The sequence below is a fragment of the Marmota monax genome, unplaced genomic scaffold (genome assembly GCF_021218885.2).
Source record: "Marmota monax isolate L192 unplaced genomic scaffold, Marmota_monax_Labrador192_F-V1.1 WCK01_AAM20220418_F8-fsc00250, whole genome shotgun sequence".
In the NCBI taxonomy this organism is placed as follows: domain Eukaryota; kingdom Metazoa; phylum Chordata; class Mammalia; order Rodentia; family Sciuridae; genus Marmota; species Marmota monax.
The window spans coordinates 1,795,294-1,812,923 of record NW_026693876.1 but is presented as its reverse complement, the minus strand read 5'-3'; the positions used below and the strand labels follow the sequence as shown (position 1 = coordinate 1,812,923).

Here is a 17,630-nt window from a genome sequence, read left to right as displayed (position 1 = left end):
CAAATTAAAACCACTCTAAGATTTCATCTCACTCTAGTCAGAATGGCAGCTATTATGAAGACAAACAACAGTAAGTGTTGGCGAGGATGTGGGGAAAAAGGTACACTCATACACTGCTGGTGAGAATGCAAATTGGTACAGCCAATATGGAAAGCAGTATGAAGATTCCTTGGAAAATTGGGAATGGAACCACCATTTGGCCCAGCTATTCCTCTCTTTGATCTATACCCAAAGGACTTAAAAACAGCACACCACAGAGACACGGCCACATCAATGTTTATAGCAGCACAATTCACAATAGCTAAACTGTGAAACCAATGTAAATGTCCTTCAATAGATGAATGGATAAAAAAAAAAGTGGCATATATACATAATGGAATATTACTAGCAATAAAAGAGAATAAAATTATGGGATTTGCAGATAACTGGATGGAGTTAGAGAAGATAATGCTAAGTGAAGTTAGCCAATCCCCAAAAAAACAAATGCTGAATGTTTTCTTTGATATAAGGAGGCTGATTCATAGTGGGATAGGGAGCGGGAGCATGGGAGGAATAGATGAACTTAGATAGGGCAAAGGGGTGGGAGGGGAAGGGAAGAGGCATGGGGTTAGAAATGATGGTGGAATGTGAGGATCATTATTATCCAAAGTACATGTATGAAGACACAAATTGGTGTGAATATACTGTGTATACAACCAGAGATATGAACAATTGTGCTCTATATGTGTAACAAGAATTGTAATGCATTCTGTTGTCATATATAAATAAAAAAAATATTAATGATGGGAGGAAGGCCCAAAGGAGCCAGTTCCTGGTAAGTTAATAAAACAGGATTGACTCAAGGACAGAACAGACTTCTGAGGGGCATATACAGAAGCCCTGTTCCACTGTCCTGGGACCTGAAGGGAACAGAGTGGAAGCACTGGGGGCAAAAGCTGGCCTCCAGCACCATGCCTGGCACACAGTGACTAAGAATGAATCGCCATGTGAGTTAACAAACCAATGCATGAACAGCTGCATGCTGTGGACACCTCTAGATGTAACAGCACCCTTTCGGCCCCTCTTTCTCAGCAAAAAAAAAACCCTGATTTTCAGTTGGGCAAATGACTGCATGAAGACTGTTACATATTTCCAGCTTCCCTGTAGTTTGGTACCCCATAGCTACTAAGTTCTGGCCAATGGGATGTAACTAAAGTGGCGTATGTAACCTTGGAGAAAGGGAATGCACACCCCCTCCTTCTGTTTTGTCCTTCCTGTTGCCTGAAATGAGAAAGCTGTGGCTGGAGCTCCAGCAGCCATCCTGGACTCTGCTACTAAGGTCCACAGCCTAGAAATAAATAGGAGAAAACTAGACAAAGCCTGTCCCTGACAAATTTATGGATTTGCTACACCAACTTTGGATTGAAACCCAGATATTTCTAGCAAGGACGTAGAATGCATTGGATATTAATACCTTATATGCATATATGACAGGTGTGATTCTATATCATGTACAACCAGAAGAATGAGAGGTTACACTCTATATATGTACGATGTGTCAAAATGCAGTTCACTGTCATGTATAACTAATTAGAACAAAAAAAGATAATAAAAACTGTGTATTTAATTGAATTTTTATTCATGTGCAGCAAACCACGATCTAACTAATAAAATGCCAAATAAGTGAATCACTTTAGCAAAGCATAGGGTCAACAACAGTCGCCTTAATATTCATAAGCTCCAGTGCCTTTTCTCAATCAAGCAAGGTCAATTCCTTTTATCTTGCCTAAGTTTCTTTTTAGTAGAAATACTATCACATAGTAAGTCCTCTTGATTAACATGGTTTTGTGAATCAATTTTCCTTGCCCTTTCCAAGATGTCACAATTTTGTACAAACAACTGAAATCAACTTTGACCCTCTGCAATTAAAAGCTTCAGCAAGACCCATAAAATCCACTCCTATTAGCCTAGAGTTCCCTCACTTAACCTTTTACAATAATTTTTCCAAATGCCATCCATCTGCATATTTTCTGAATTGTATCACAAAGACATCACAAATGACCTACTATAGAATATTCTATTTTTAAAACTCAGAAGGCCACACCATATGATAAAAATAGTCATTGAAATGCCCCAATCTGAAGCCCTGGGACAATGGCATTAGTCACATAAGCCTTGTGTTTTTCATTGCTTTTCATTCCTCTGGTATGATTTCATCAACAAATCAATAAATATATTGTCTGTTCCGATGGATTTCCTTGAAAAGTTCTGGAGAGATGCTGAGCAGTCAACATGTTGGTATTCCCATTTCTAGCTACAGCTCTGTAGTGAGGATGGCAAATAAATAAATGTTGAGAGAAAATATAAAATATAATAATGTGTATAGTGCACATAAAGTGTTGTTTTAGCCTGAATTACTTAGTAATAATTTGTTAATCTAGGTTTATGATCCATGTACTAATCCCATAATTGTGTTATTAAAAACACTATGCTAAGCATTCTGCACCAAAATAACAATTGATGGAATGATTACATTTTCTCCCATAAATTATAATGAAATGATTGTGCCTATTAATAAAAACCAGGCCTCTCTTCAAAAAGCCAAGTAATTACTATGTGGTATGATTTATACAAAGCCAGATGGAGCTATCACATTATTCACAGTTCATGAATCTCTGTGAATTGCCCTATTTAGTCTATACATTATCCATCACTTTCTCTAAAAAAAAAAAAAAGGAATGAATGAGAATCAAAGAATGTTAAAGCTAGAAATATCAGAAATACCCTTTTAGACTTTCAAGTTCAAAGCCCCATTTTAGAATTAGAGAAATAGAAACCAGAATGGTTCAGCAGCCTGCTCCTCTAAAACATTTGATAAGTGGCACAGTGAGAAGTAGATAAGAGTCCGGGCTCCCAGTTCTGAGTTCCATGCTCTCTCTATGGCAGCGCTCAGCTTTATTTATAGACAGGTGAATTGATACAGTGCCTTTTTAAAATTTTTTACATATTAGCTATGAATTGCTATAATATTTAAATTCTTTTTTTTTGACAATTTGGGATGTTTAATTGCATATCACCCCAAAATTAGAAAGACAATAATCCCCCAACAGGGTCAGTCTTGTTTATTGAAAGAATGGGATTGTGCTTTTCACAGACTGAGCCCTACCTATTTATTTCCACTGCTCTGGGCAGCGCTATCAAAGCCTGCAATATGTTCAAAAGCTTCCAGGTACTTGACCAATAGCAAATTTTCCATGTGCTAGAAACACAGTAACTGATTTGCGCATTACTAAATGGGATATCAAATAACAGAAGTGGTATAATGTTGGCTAAACAAGAGAAATGATGTCTTCCCTTTGTCTGTGGGGCATGGGTTTCTCAACCTGGACATTACTGACTTTTTCTCTTCATTGTTGGAGACTGTCTCATGCACTACAGGATCTCCAGCAGCAGCCTGGCCTGTATCCACTATCCCTGGCCTGTAGCACTCGCATTTTAATTGTAACAACCAAAATATCTGCAGACAATGATAAATGGCCCTACAAAGTTAAATTCCTCTTCCCCATTAAGAACCACTGCTCTGGCTCAATAAAATCAGTTTAAAATTTTTACTTTGAAAAAAGATGCTCAGTGACTTACCAATAGGGTCTGGGAAATGCCTGTCAGACAGTAGGTTATATTCATCTTCTGATGTTAACACCTTGCCACCAGCTGGAAGAATTCGACTTTTAGGAGCCGCTCCCTTCTGATAGGCCTGGGAGAAAAAGGCGTAAGTGAATGAATTTCTTCCCCATTTGGATTTTTGGAAAGTCATATTAAAAATGGACACATAGACTCAGATACACACACCCCGAGACAGAAATCTCCACACTAGGTCATTGAGTTAGAGCCATTTATTTAAAAAAAAAAAAAAATCTGTTCTGCATACCTGCCACTTGCAAGGCAGTATTTAGTACTTTTTGTGTGATGGTCACAACATGTCAAATCAGGGTCCCTAATCTCGGGAATATTCCTCGTAGGTATACTCTCGAATGGGAAAAATGACTTCAGCAACATGCACATGATTTTTAATTTATAAAAGTGCTTTAAAAAAAAATACACACCCCAGAATCGCACACACCACATTTACCATTTCAGTCACTAATGCCGAGTCATTCTGATAACCGAGAAGGTGACAACCTCACAGTTGCTGCACAAAATGCTCGGTGACTGATGTGGACCAATGTTGGTTCAATGACCAACAAGACAATGCAATAAGGAACTGTAATGTGGTTACTGGATTTCCATCAGAAACTTTAAAATGTTGCTGTGATAAAATATGCCAACCGCTTGGCCCTCAGATGTGCCTGTTGGGCATAAAATAGTTGAGATGGTAGTGCAGTTTTGTGACATCAAACCATTCTGGCTGGCAGACAGGAAGCTCTGTTGTTTGAGAAATGCAGAAGAGGCACAGAGCATCTCTAGAGCAGTTAGGCAGCCACAGCCACAAAGTCACCCAGATGAAGTATGTGTGCCGGAAGGGAGATGCCTACATCCAGGCAGAATTTTGAAAATAGAAACCTTAATGCAAGCTGAGAATTGAAACCAAGAAACTGTGGGACCCAAACGCCCAAGTGTACTCTTGGGAATAACTAAAATAACATTGATCTAGGCAACAAACTCAGAATAACAATAACACATTCTGCATCAGTAAGATAGCGAGTGAAGAAACCCAAACTAAACAAACTCTCAGATATCTAAGAAGTTTGTTTTCATACTTGTGAGAATCATCCATCAACAGCTTCAACACATCTGGGATCCAGAGCCTAACACAGGACAATCTAAATGTGTATGGTTTGGAGAAATTTCAGAAGCAATTTGATTCAGGCTGGACTCAAATGTGAATTGTTATTAGTTATAATAAGCTCATTGGCTTTCATAAACATTACATTGTTTAATCCTAAAAAACAGCATAATGAGTTAGGTATTATCTCTATTTTACAAGTGAGAAAAATGAAGCTCAAAGAGATTGAATCACTTGCAGATGGCCCAGCAGTGAGTAGGTTAACAAATCCAGGATTTTCCTCATGTCTGTCCAGCCCCAGGGCCAGTGTGCAGAAGGTAGGCTTAGTTACCACCCAGAATTGGACTCACAATAAAACAACAGGCAATTTATAGGTTCTTAATGTTCGATTCTGGGGTGTGTATTTTTTTTAAAAAGCACTTTTATAAATTAAAAATCATGATTTTATTAAAACTGTAAGCACTGATGACAAATGGCTGGAATTTCCCTTCAAATATCCAAGTGAGTTTATAAAAATGTGTGTTTATTATCAAATTCAGTCATTCTATCTTAATGACCACAGGCTGGTAGAAAGTAATGGACCAAAAAAATAAATAAATAAATAACCCAACAGTATCACTCATAAATTTCAAGTCGAGGGAGCAAGTTTTCAGAACCAAGAAGTAAAACAAACCACCAAAATTTGATTCACAGAGAAATTTCAATTAGCGTCAAATGTAGCAAAAACCTTAGTAAAACCAAAGAAAAAGCCCTTCAGGGTTTCCTCCCAATTTAGTTAGAAATAATCATATCTGCACAACATTGGGTTCAACCAAAGGCCTGGCTAGGTGCTAAATGCCTCAATCAATTTATTTACTGTAAACAACAAAGGGATCATGCATTCACTAATGAGAAAACTGAGGGTCAAGGAGATTTACAATTTAGGTAAGGACATTTCCCTAGAACCTGGCAAAGATGTGACTCAAAACCTGTCAGATTAACCAATATGCTACACTGCCTCTCCTCAAGCTTCTCTGAAAGGACATTATAAGGGGCCATAAAAAAATAAGGCAGGGCTGGGGATGTGCTCGAGCGGTAACGCGCTCGCCTGGCATGTGCGGGGCGCTGGGTTCGATCCTCAGCACCACATAAAATAAAATAAAGATGCTGTGTCCACCGAAAACTAAAAAATAAATATTAAAAAATTCTCTCTCTCTCCCTCTCTCTCTCTCTCTAAAAAAAAAATAAAGCAATCTGTTATTACTACCATTGCAATTTGCAGTGTATTAATACTTTGCTTCTGAGGACAAATTAAGTGTTGAATGAAATCCTAACATAGATAAGTGGAGAAAGTATAAACTTAGCCAATGTTGAAGGAAGTAAGTCTACTCAAGAGAGCACTTGAACCTCATCCAGCAGCCTGTGAAATATGTTTGTACTATATTTTATTCCTAATTTCTACCAGAAATGGGAAGGAAACACATGGTCTGCCAGCCTGAAGCTTCCTGCTATGGTTTAGTATCAGGCAGATGGCTCCATACCATGCAGCTTGTCCTGACCGCTCTTGAACTTTGCAGAATTTTAAACATGTTATGATCTTTAACTGGTAAATTGTAATTACTCAGTTCCAAGTTGGGGGGGGGTAGTTTTGAGGATTTTATGTAGATAAAACTGTGTACAGTCTGAGATCTGGAAGGAGCCATTGGGATCATTCAACCAAATTTTCTACTTTTGTGGCCCAGAGACAGCAGGTCACTTGTCCATGAGTTCAATTCCAATGAGTGGCAGTTGACCTAAACTGTACTCTCCCAAATTCTCTGCCCAGTGTACTTTCCCTCGTGCTGTGTTATGTCCCTATGTGGGGAAAGAAATAGGAACCAAAAAAACTAAAGTCCTCTCAAGGTCTAGTCATTTTACATATATCATCTTTCGGCTTTTTACAAACAAGAAAAATAACCAGGAAAAAAGTCCAAAGTGGGGGGAATAATCAAGAAGTGGAATAAAGTATGTGGAGTGTTCTAAATTCCCAGGAACCTAGGCAAATCCCATCTCAACCTTAGTGAATAAGTAACTCCTCTGCCTTCTGTCACACACAAGGCTAAAGAGTGGGAAGACATGAAGACAGCAGAGGGAAGGATGTCAAGCCAGTGACTGGGAAAGACCTGGAGGCTGAAGGACCGTGGGAAAGGCTCCTGTGCAAACTCAGCCACTCTGTGCAGCCTTCCGTTTTCACACTCACTTGTGATCATGTGCTCCAAGTCTATCTTGTCCCCAGGACTGTAAACATCTGTCTAATCAACAGCTATTTAACCAGAACCTTGTGTAACACTTGGCCCAGAATAAAAATTCAATAAATGTCATTTTAATTGAAATAATCCCCGAATGAGTGCTTCTTGCACGGATCCGTGGCAAAGGAGAGGACGAGCCGATCCACCTCGCCAAGGGTTTAAGAATATTTCGAGAACCTGGGGTAACAGGGAAATGTCTCACCTCTCTGTTCTCATAGCTTTCCACAGCAAAATCATTTTTAACCACAACGTATCTGTCCTTCCATTTCCGTATGTCTTCAGCAAACTGTGAGAGCTCCGCTTCGTACAAGACGGTTCCTGGTTCCAGCGGTGGCTTAAAGAAGATGGACAAAGTTAGCCACTTCAACAAGAGAGGACCATGGGTTACCATGGCCTTAGTCCTGGTATTTCAAGGCCTGTTTGAGGAAATCATGGTGTGCAGAGAACCTGGGGAAATGGCCGTTCCTCCTCTCCTCCACCATCGCCCCTTCCTCCTGACCAAATACAAATATTTGTCCTATTGTTATTTTTATGTATTAAAAATAACGTTTTCATTTTCCTGTCTTATGCTGTAGGTATAGGAGCATATTGTAGAAGGATTATAACAATAAAGTTGTACCTTGCATACACATGGCACTTAATAAATGCTCGATAAGCTGTGGGGGAGAGGGAGTGAGTTGGGATAATGTAAGCTGTGGACATCTACCCCAAATCCCTGGCATGTCTCAGGGTAATTTCCAGAAAAGTAGAAGAATGAACAGGTGATTCCTCGATTCATCACACCTCCATGCGTGCTTCAAGAGCCAGTGCTCAATGGCTTTCCCAAAAGCCAAGGGGACCCAGGCTTACAAACACTTCACCCATCCTCACACTCCTTGATATCATGTTGGGTTCAAAAACAGGGAGGCATCAAGCCAGCAAACCTCAGTTCTACCTCTCCGATTTAAAAGGCTGGGCATCTCTCACTAACTTTGATGATAGATATGGTACAGGGGAATCTCTAGTAGATTCCTACTTAGGTCCTCCATTGGGCTTGAAGTGTAGGGATAATTTCTATCCCGTCTCATTGTACAATTCCCACCTTATTTCAAAATATAGTCCAGCAAAGTGGCTTAAAGTTCCATTGTGACAGATAATGTGGCAGCTTGATATCTTGCCTGGTTAAAAGGTCAGAGAGGCCAGGCGTGGTGGCTCATGCCTGTAATCCCAGTGGCTTGGGAGGCTGAGGCAGAAGGATTGCCAGTTCAAAGCCAGCCTCAGCAAAATTGAGGCGTTAAACAACACAGTGATATCTTGTCTCTAAAATAAAATACAAAATAGGGCTGAGGATGTAGCTCAGTGGTCGTGTGCCCCTGAATTCAATCCCCAGTACCAAAAATAAAGGTTAGAGAAGACCTCACTCCTCTTGTCAAATGAGGTTGGAACCAATATAAGGGGAACTTCATCTTCTTACATGCATCTTTCCTCAAGCTGGGCCATTTCATCAATGGATAAGCTTGCTAGGCTAAAAATGTGAACTCACCCTAGACTTACTGCATCAGATTCTCTGGGGTGTGGACCAGAATTTGCATCTGTTTTGTTTGGGGACAGGTTGGTTTCAAAGTCCTAGGCTCAAGCAGTCTTCCAATGCTGGGACTACATGCTTGCACTACCAGCCAGCTCAGAATTTGCATTTTAAACAAGCTCCCTAAATTTTAAGAACCAAAGCTTCACAGGGATTCCTATCAGCTCTCCCTACATACCCGTGTTGCTTAATCTAGTGGCTAACAGCCTCTGCGTGGCGTTTCACCATTTATCACCCACTTCCTCCTTGAAATCCTGTCCTTATTGGCACCTTACACGTTCCTGATTTTTCTCCTACTCCACAGGCTGTTTTTTCTTAGCCCAAGTGTCTGGATCCTTCTCCTCTTTCTGATGTCCAAATGCTGCTGGGGCCAGTACTATGTGCCTCTTCTCCACGTTCATTCCTCAATTACACCCCATGACTTTCCTCCTGGTTATAAGACAACAACTCCCCAGATGGCTCTTCTCCAGTCCCAATCTCTCCACTGAGCTCCCGATCAGAATACCCAACTGCCTATTCAATGTTTCCATAGGTTTATGTAAAATAAGCATCTCAACCTTTGGCAAAAATGAACTCAGGCCTCCCATTCACTCCCGAGTAAAAGGCAAGTCTATCCACTTATTACTCAGGTTAAAGACCAAGAGATCAGCACTGATCCTGACCTGCTAATAGCAAGTTCTGTCACCTCTATCGTAAGTACCTCTTCTCTCTACCACCACCGCCCTCCTTGTTCAATTCCTCTCCACTCTTCTCTTGGGCTTCTGCAGTAGCCTCCTTGCCAGTCTCCCAGTTCCCCTCCCTTCCCATAGTCTATTCTCTACCCACCCTTCATAGGTCACTCTGTATTCAGTAGCCTCCAGTGGGATTTCCCATTACATTTAAAACAAAATCAAACCCTTCCGGTGTCCTACAGGTCTACACCGTCTGGTCTCTGTCTGCCTCTCTGTAATCGCTGCTCATCCCTGTCCCCTGCACACAGCACTCTGGGCACACCAGCTTTCCCACCCTGACTGTAGGGTCTCTGGATACTCTTCCCATGAACTCTCATATAGCTGTCATTCATTCCAGCCATCTCTACAGAGGGCTTCCCTCGCCTACCGACTTCTCCAAAAGAAGATGTCTGCTTTATTTTTCTTTGTGGCATTTTCCATGACCTGACATCACCCGATATTTGTTAGTTTATAGCCTGACTCCTATGTTTGAATATAAACCCCAGGAAGGCAGAGAATTGGTCTCACTCTCCAGTTCTAATATGCATTAGCACTCTGTCAGAAACAACAGTCTGACAAGGAGGTGCTAATAAATATTTGTTGAGGTTAAAGTTAATAATGGAGCAGAATAATAAGAATACATTAGAGAGCTCAAAGAGAAAAATCATATTTGATCAGGAACCAAAATAAAAATGCCCATAGCAGAAGACACTGCAATTATGACTTTTTAAAAACTGAACTTTCCTACAGCAGGTCAGATTTCCTGATATCAAAGCATCAATGTGGAAAAACACATAGTAAAAGTGGAATCATGCCAGTTTCTTTTTATATGGATTACACCATCAGCAAGAAATCATACAGGGCTGGAATTATAGCTGGGCTGGGGTTGTAGCTTAGTGGTAAGAGTGTTTGCCTGGCACATGTGAGGCACTGGGTTCAAATCTTCAGCACCACAAAAAGTTAATAAATGAAATAAAGATACTGTGTCCATCCACAACTAAAAAAAAATTAATGAATTAAAAAAAGAAATCCTATATATTCTAATTTCTAAGCAAACAAGATTTTTTGAACATGAATGATTTCAGAACATATTTTTTAAACTACCATTCAAATCATCATTTATTTCTGAAACATTATGAACTATAAAGCTTTCTTCAGTGGGAGAAATTCATGAGCAAAAGGTCCATAGTTACCTTGGTCTTCAAAAATTGTGACGTTAAATCTCTTTGCTGTTCTACTTCACTGCGCACGTGATTGCCGAAAGCCACCGAATACTGGCGACTGTAGTATGGACCAAAGTTTTTGATGGCAGCCTCAGTTTTCCCTGGAAAAATACGAAAATTATAATTTTAAATGTAGCATCTCTCACAGAATAGACACCAACCTACACAATGCTCTCAACAGTCTCCTTCATGCCACTGTTTCCCAGGGATTCGTTCCCAGCCTGTGTTCCCTGAGAATGTCCATGGCCGCTGCACCTGCCTGGCTCTCTCCCTCCCCTCTGGCCGCTTCCCAAGAGACTGCAGGAACCTAAGGCTCCTCACCCAGTAACCAAGAGGGTTTTTGTCATGTACAATGTACCCATTGCCATGGGCACAAACTCAATCATCTTCCTAGTCCTTCTAAGACCATTCTGCCTGGTCTCTCTACTTTGCCTTGCTCTTTATTCTCCTGCACGTCCAACTGTTCAGCTTCTTGCTCCCAACCCCTCCCACAGTCCACCCTTTCAACTCTGCATACATGTCCCTCCATTTTTCTCCAGATCTCTGAAGTTCCATCTCTAGAATTTCAACCCACAGTCCTGGATGAAGCCAACAAAGAGTTTCATCTAGTTGTGGTCCTCTGCTTCTGACTTTCAAGATTGTTTTTTTTTTTTTTTTTTTTTTTGGTGTGTGTGTATGGAGAGAGAGAGAGAGAGAGAGAGAGAGAGAGAGAGAGAGAGAGAGAGAGAGAGGGGCTCAAAGCATTATATAATCACCATGAGATTAAGGGGGGAACTTTGGTTTAGGAGTCTGGGGACCTCGATTGTGGTCCCATATCTAATTGTGAGACAGAAACCAGCTGTCTGACCTCAGCCGACTCACTCAGCTCTCCGGGTTCCAGTGTCCCATACCACACGCAGGTCTGATCACAGAGGTACAGCTCCCTCACAACAGTGATTGGCAGCTGCCATAAAGAGTCTATCAGCACCGGACACAGAATGAGTATCAACCACACGTGGAGAGTGTGAGGACCAGAAGTAGAGGGAGAGTTGGATCCTGGGAAGTTTCTTCTGCTTTTCCAATCCCTCCTTAGCTTGGAGAGTATGTGAGGCGGGAAGCTGGACCAGAAAGGGCAGCTTGGAAGTCCTCACAACATTTTAGTACTTGCTACAGAAGAAAGAAAAAAAATGTGAAGTTTCTCTGCCTGTGTCAACAAGTAGTTAGCCCATGGAATAGGATATCAGCCTGAGGAAAAATAAACCTGACGTAACATTCCAAAACATTTTTAAACACTTCATGTGAACTTGGCATAATTTTTGTTTTCCAAATTTGATATTATAGTCAACAGAGAACTATTAAAATATAACTTATTGGCAAAGTTTGTTTAAAGCTATTCTTCATGTAATATTGCAGAAATAAGTGAAGCATTCTAACCTAGTGTACTGAGATACTACTCTATAAAAGAACCTACTCTATAAAAGAAGTATACAAAAACCTGTTTGTACACTTAGGAAATCACCACCCCAAACATCCAGAATATATGAATACCCTCTCTATATGGATAGAATACTTTTGCTCAGGCATCTTAGTCTTGGGATATGTACGAGATAAAGGAGAATTCTTTTGCATTCCTTTAGCAAAATGACATTTACTGGTCATGTTTATGAGCTTTAGTAATTATTTCTTGTAAGGTCCTTTGAGACCCTCTAATAATAGATTCTGTAGACATGCAAATAAAAGCTCCTATAATTTCAATCAGGCATGCTTTTGCTTGCTTTGTGAGTTTATGGTATTATAGTTAATCAGTATTTGCATAATACTTTAATATGCTCAAGCTTTATAACCATCTAATTGGTTATTATTTTATTAGCTTTTATTACCATGCAGCCATAGTAAAATTCTATATCCTTGTCTATAATTTTCTTACATAGGAGTGGGACATCCCACAATGAGAATGAGTCTCTCTTTACCAAAACAAAATGATTAACAAAATTTGACCTTTAGCTCCAAGTAAGCACTGCTTTCTGCATCAAAAATGCGGACTGTTAATTGCTGATGCTAACTTTTGCACTATTGCAAGCATTTGGATGGAATTAAAAGGAGGTTGTGGTCATTTTACCATGACCTCTATAGAGCGTCGAAAGCTGACCTGCCACATCACCAAGCTTCTCCTAGGTCCACCTTGCTTCTACTGATGTGCTCTGATGCCACCACTCCCTTTTAATACAGGAGAAGAATGCTTCTGTGATTTAAATATGTGCATACAGTACTATCAGCACATCACCTGCCAGGCAGCACTTATAAAGCAGGGACTACAGCTTCCTTAGGTAATTAATGCAATGATAGGTTCAGAAATGTAAATAATAGTAAAAGCATATCGATTAATGAATGTGTGGTCAGGCACTGTTCTAAGTATTTTTGTGCATGTTGAGTATTTCATTTGCTCCTCACAAACCCCTGTGACATGAGCCCCTGATCCCTATTTTACAGGTGAGAAATTGAGGCACAGGGAAAGACTCCAGGTAACACTCCTACTCACACATGCTTTTTGTCTTAGCTCATTAATACTAACATTTTGCTTTTTTTTTTTTTAAGTTCTAAGGACAAAAGAACCTAATGCTAATTCTCCGAATGTATCTGGATTTTAGTTTAAATAAATTTGAACCAAAATAAAGGAGCCCTGGGTGTAGGGATCTTGAGAATGAAAATAAGGTCTGACATTGGGCAAATGCCCTGGTACTCAGAAAGACAGACTGTGGAGTAGATGGACATGGTTTCCAGTCCCATCTTTGCTACTTGCCAGCCGTGGGACCTCAGGAGCATTACGTGAAGCCAAGAGTAGCAGCCTCCTAAGGTGGCTGTAATGGTTACATACAGCAATGTAGCTCAGCACTGAAGCAGGCACACAGAAGGTGTTCAAGCTAAGATGATGATAACAATGAAGCCCCCTGTCAAGCACCAGGAGAAGGTCCTCAAGCTGCACTAAGAATCAGGAAGAATCCCAAAAGCACTTTTGCTCAGGGGGCATCCTGACCTTCTGCAACAGAACAGCTGCCCACCTCTTGCATGCTCAAAACAAATACAACCTGTATGTTCACAGATATATCAGAATAAGAGACAATCAGTGCATTGATGAATTAAAACCAACCAAGTAAAACATTAGGGCAAAAGGCACTCATTAGTAGCAATGCTGCATTAAGCTTCTCTCTCTCAGAGTCTTGATTTTCTCATCTGTCAAACGGGGATAAAATGCCCAGCGTTTTGTGAGGAGTCAATGAAAAATTCACCATGTAAAAACAAAGTGTCTAAAATGACTATCCACTAGCTGATCAATAAATTTTTTGCTATTATTTAATATTCTATGGTGAAAGCATTCAGATAAGCAGATCATGCCACAGGCGCCACACAAAATTAACTCAGCTGAAACCAGCTTGTTTTCTACAGTTTTCAAGATTCTTGAGTATTGAATTTCCTTCATTTCCCTGCCCCCAGATTTAGGATGACATTCTCTTTCCTAAATTGTTTGCAAAATGGTGCCAAATCTCCCATGAGAGGGAGGTTGGTTACTGGATAATAGAAAGATGAGGATAGATGGAAGGGCTTCTTCCACATTTTGGTACATCAGCCCTTGGACATGGCATATTTCTTTGGATCCTACTCAATGACTGTGGCCTGTGCTGAGCACTGTGTGGGTACAGTTCACTCCACAGGCCACAGTCATTAAGCAATCCAAAAAGAAGCCCCTTCCACAGCTCTATCCACAAAATGGAGCTTCACTTCAACTTTGGAAAAATAAGAGAAGCTATCTGGTATTCCTTTAAAAGGCCACTTTAACCCATACAGCCTCAAACCTGCAGCCCTCATTTGACTCCTTCTCCACTCCCACGTTCAGTTCTCAGGTGCTGTCAATCCTATTTCTACAATATTTCTGGAATCTATTCCTTTTCCCCCACCCCAACTGCAGCACCTCCTATAAAGATCTTATTATCTCTCCATAACTATAAAGAAATCTTCTTTTAAAAATGTTTTTTAGTTGTCAATGGACCTTTATTTTACTTGCGGTGCTGAGAATTGAACTCAGTGCCTCACACATGCCAGGCAAGTGCTCTACCACTGAGCCACAACCCCAGCCCCGAGAAATCTTTTAATCTGCCCTAAGTCAGCACCACAGCAGAGCACAGAAACCTAACTAGCTCTCAGCTCTTAAAAGGGAACAATAAAGTCAAAAGCAGAGTGGGACTGATATTCAGATCCCAGAGAACTGTGGGAAGGACGCCAAAGCTTGCTTTGTGGGGCAGAGGCAGCTTCTGAGAGGGCTAGAGTCCAGAGCTGATGGGGCAGAACAGGAGAAGCCAAAACCAAGCTGGCAGTGGTCCCACTAAAGATAAAACTGGCACAAGTTACCAAGACCCAGAAGCTAATGTGCAGAACCGTCCTTCAGAACCAAGTCATGGCACTGATGCTACTAGGGAATGGGTTCAGAAGCCACAGGGAGCATACATCATTAGTCATGGAGGCACAAACCTCTGGCCAGCCAAGTTTCATCTGACACGTCGCTGCCAGACCTTGTCACTCACTACCTTTGTAAAAACCCTCAGCAGTTCCCTCATTTCCTGAGGAGCGGGGATGCCTCGGCCTAGTGCTGGAGGGATCTGGCACCAGCTGTCTTTATTTCCAGCCTCTTCCACTCAACCTTAGGGCCCTGTGGATACCAATGCCCTCGCTCCTTCTGCCCCCAAAACCCCTGCAGCCACTTTCAGACCCTTCAAGCCTAGAAGGCAATCCCAACCCTAAAAGAAGTCTTTTGGATCTCTTCAGCAGGAAAGAAGCTCTTCTTCTGCATTCTCCTGAAACCATGCACTGCTTTTGCTACAGCTGTTTAAATATAGCTCATCCTTCCTCCAAGGGTATACTGTATTTATATACTTAGCAAATATTTGCTGAATGAATGAAAGAGTGGTTGAGTAAATATTCAAGACTGACTAAAGCAAATCACAATGCATAATAATAATGAAACCCATGCCAATTTCCCAGGAAAGGAGAAAGGTATAGTTTTCAGCTTGAATATTTTATTATTAGGAATATACCACCTGGAATGGTCGTGTATACCTCTAATCCCAGCAACTCAGGAGGCTGAGGCAGGAGGATTGGGAGTTCAAAGCCAGCCTCAGCAAATTAGTGAGGCATTTAACAACTCAGCAAGACCCTGTCTCTAAATTAAAAAAAAAGAAAGAAAGAAAGAAAGAAATATATATATATATATATATATATATATATATATATATATATATATATATATATATATAAAGGGCTGGGGATGTGGCCCAGTGGTTAAGTGCTCCTGGGTTCAATTCCTGGTACCAAAAAAAAGAATATACACTCAGTTAATTCATATTTGCTTACCAAAATTAAAAAAAAATCAGACTCTTAAAGGGTAATTTCTTTTAAGATTTTAAATGATTTTTGTGCATTAAAATATTTGTGGGAAATTATTTACAGACAAAATCCCTTCTTAGTTTGTTCGTTTTCCTTGACCAGTCTAGAAACATAGGAGGTATTTAAAGGTCTAGTTTAAACTTATATGAAATCTGAAGAACCTGAATATACTCAGCAAATATTTGTTGAATGAACGAGTTTCTCATTCTAGAAGGTTCTTTTAAAGCTAGTTCCCAGTCCTACAAAAGTCCAACTCAAATCTACGCTTTTTCAACAATCTTGAAAGATACTGTTTATAGTAGAGGATCTGTAGTTCCCCGTTATTCCAGTGTCACAACTATGATATATTGTAGAACGTCTGACAATTCAGATTCCTCCCTGTTTCTATTATTTTGGGGAAAGGAGCTCAAAAGAACAAAAAGATATAAAAAATCCAAACATTATTTTTCCTATATTCCCTTCTTTTTTATTTTTTAAAACAGGATTATTGGGGCTGGGGTTGTGCTCAGTGGTACAGTGCTTGCCTCGCATGCATGGGGCACTGGATTCGATCCTCAGCACCACATAAATTAACAAAATAAAGATATTGTGTCCATCGAGAAGTAAAAAAAAAATTTAAAAACAGGATTATTGATTTGTATCCAGTTTTACTTACATAACACTTCATCTTTATTTTTCCTAGACACTCTAAAAAAAATCATGATTTTACACGACACATTTCTATTGCTATTACAAAAAAAATACAAAAATTTAAAAATATACATATTTTAACAAGATGGCTATTTCCTGGGAACTGATGTAAATCCACACATGAGAGAAGGTTAATCAGGCCTTTGGCATTGTTTCTTAAAAGCCATGACAGTTTCAGGTGAAGGTTAATTTGAGGAAACAAGACAAATGCCTCTGAAAAATAAAATATTCTTAATAATTGCAAAATAAAGCACAATATCCACTACTATTTATTTTCCCCAGAGTTTCTCAGATTATAAAAGCTTGAAAGCCTTATGAATTATAGCATCAGCTATGATGTCAGTTTGCTCAGCGCCATCTCTTTACCCCTTAGGGTGGGGAAATCGGAAATCCCAATTCACTACACAGAGGTGCAGAAATCTAATTACACAGAATAATGCCCAAGGACTCTCTTTTTCTTCTAGCAAATGCCCTAGAGAATGAAGATAAATTGGATTCTCCATAATTGAACTAAAGGGTGTGTGTGTGTGTGTGTGTGTGTGTGTGTGTTTGTATTTTTTAAAGCACATTTATTACTGGTGCTCAAGTGACAGGTTTTTGAACAGACTCCACTAGGTAAAGGCAAAATGATTCATGGGCAGCCTTGCTTCTGCAGCCTCCCCTGCGGAAATTCCACCTTGAGTTAAAAATATGAGCTATAAACCAACTTAAACTCTCTATGATTTACTTTGGATATTAATCCACAAAGAGAAACATACAGCATTCATGCTCACCAGAGCTTACATTAAATATATTAAAAGTCATGCCAGGACCCTCCCAGGGCTCGGTGAGCCTCTGGATGAAAAGCAGACACACTCAGGAACAAACAATAGAACACACCTTCCTCGTTTCCCACACTCACACTCACAGCCTTCCTACACTCTGTGAGTAAAGCTGAGAGTAAGCTTGCCCTCAGACTGCTAGAAACCCTACGTTTCTCCCAAGCATGTTCTAAAAAGC

At 40.2% G+C, this 17,630-nt stretch overlaps 1 protein-coding gene across 1 annotated transcript in view; it reads right to left on the bottom strand.

Annotated features, from left to right (window-relative positions):
- Niban1 (niban apoptosis regulator 1) overlaps positions 1–17,630 on the bottom strand; it is a 140,679-nt gene that overhangs the window by 69,690 nt on the left and 53,359 nt on the right. The window contains exons 2-4 of the mRNA XM_046462697.2: positions 10,497–10,627; positions 7,232–7,363; positions 3,619–3,733 (exon numbers count right to left, since the gene is read on the bottom strand). Coding sequence (XP_046318653.1) covers positions 3,619–3,733; positions 7,232–7,363; positions 10,497–10,627 — 378 coding nt within the window. The remainder of the gene's footprint in view (positions 1–3,618; positions 3,734–7,231; positions 7,364–10,496; positions 10,628–17,630) is intronic.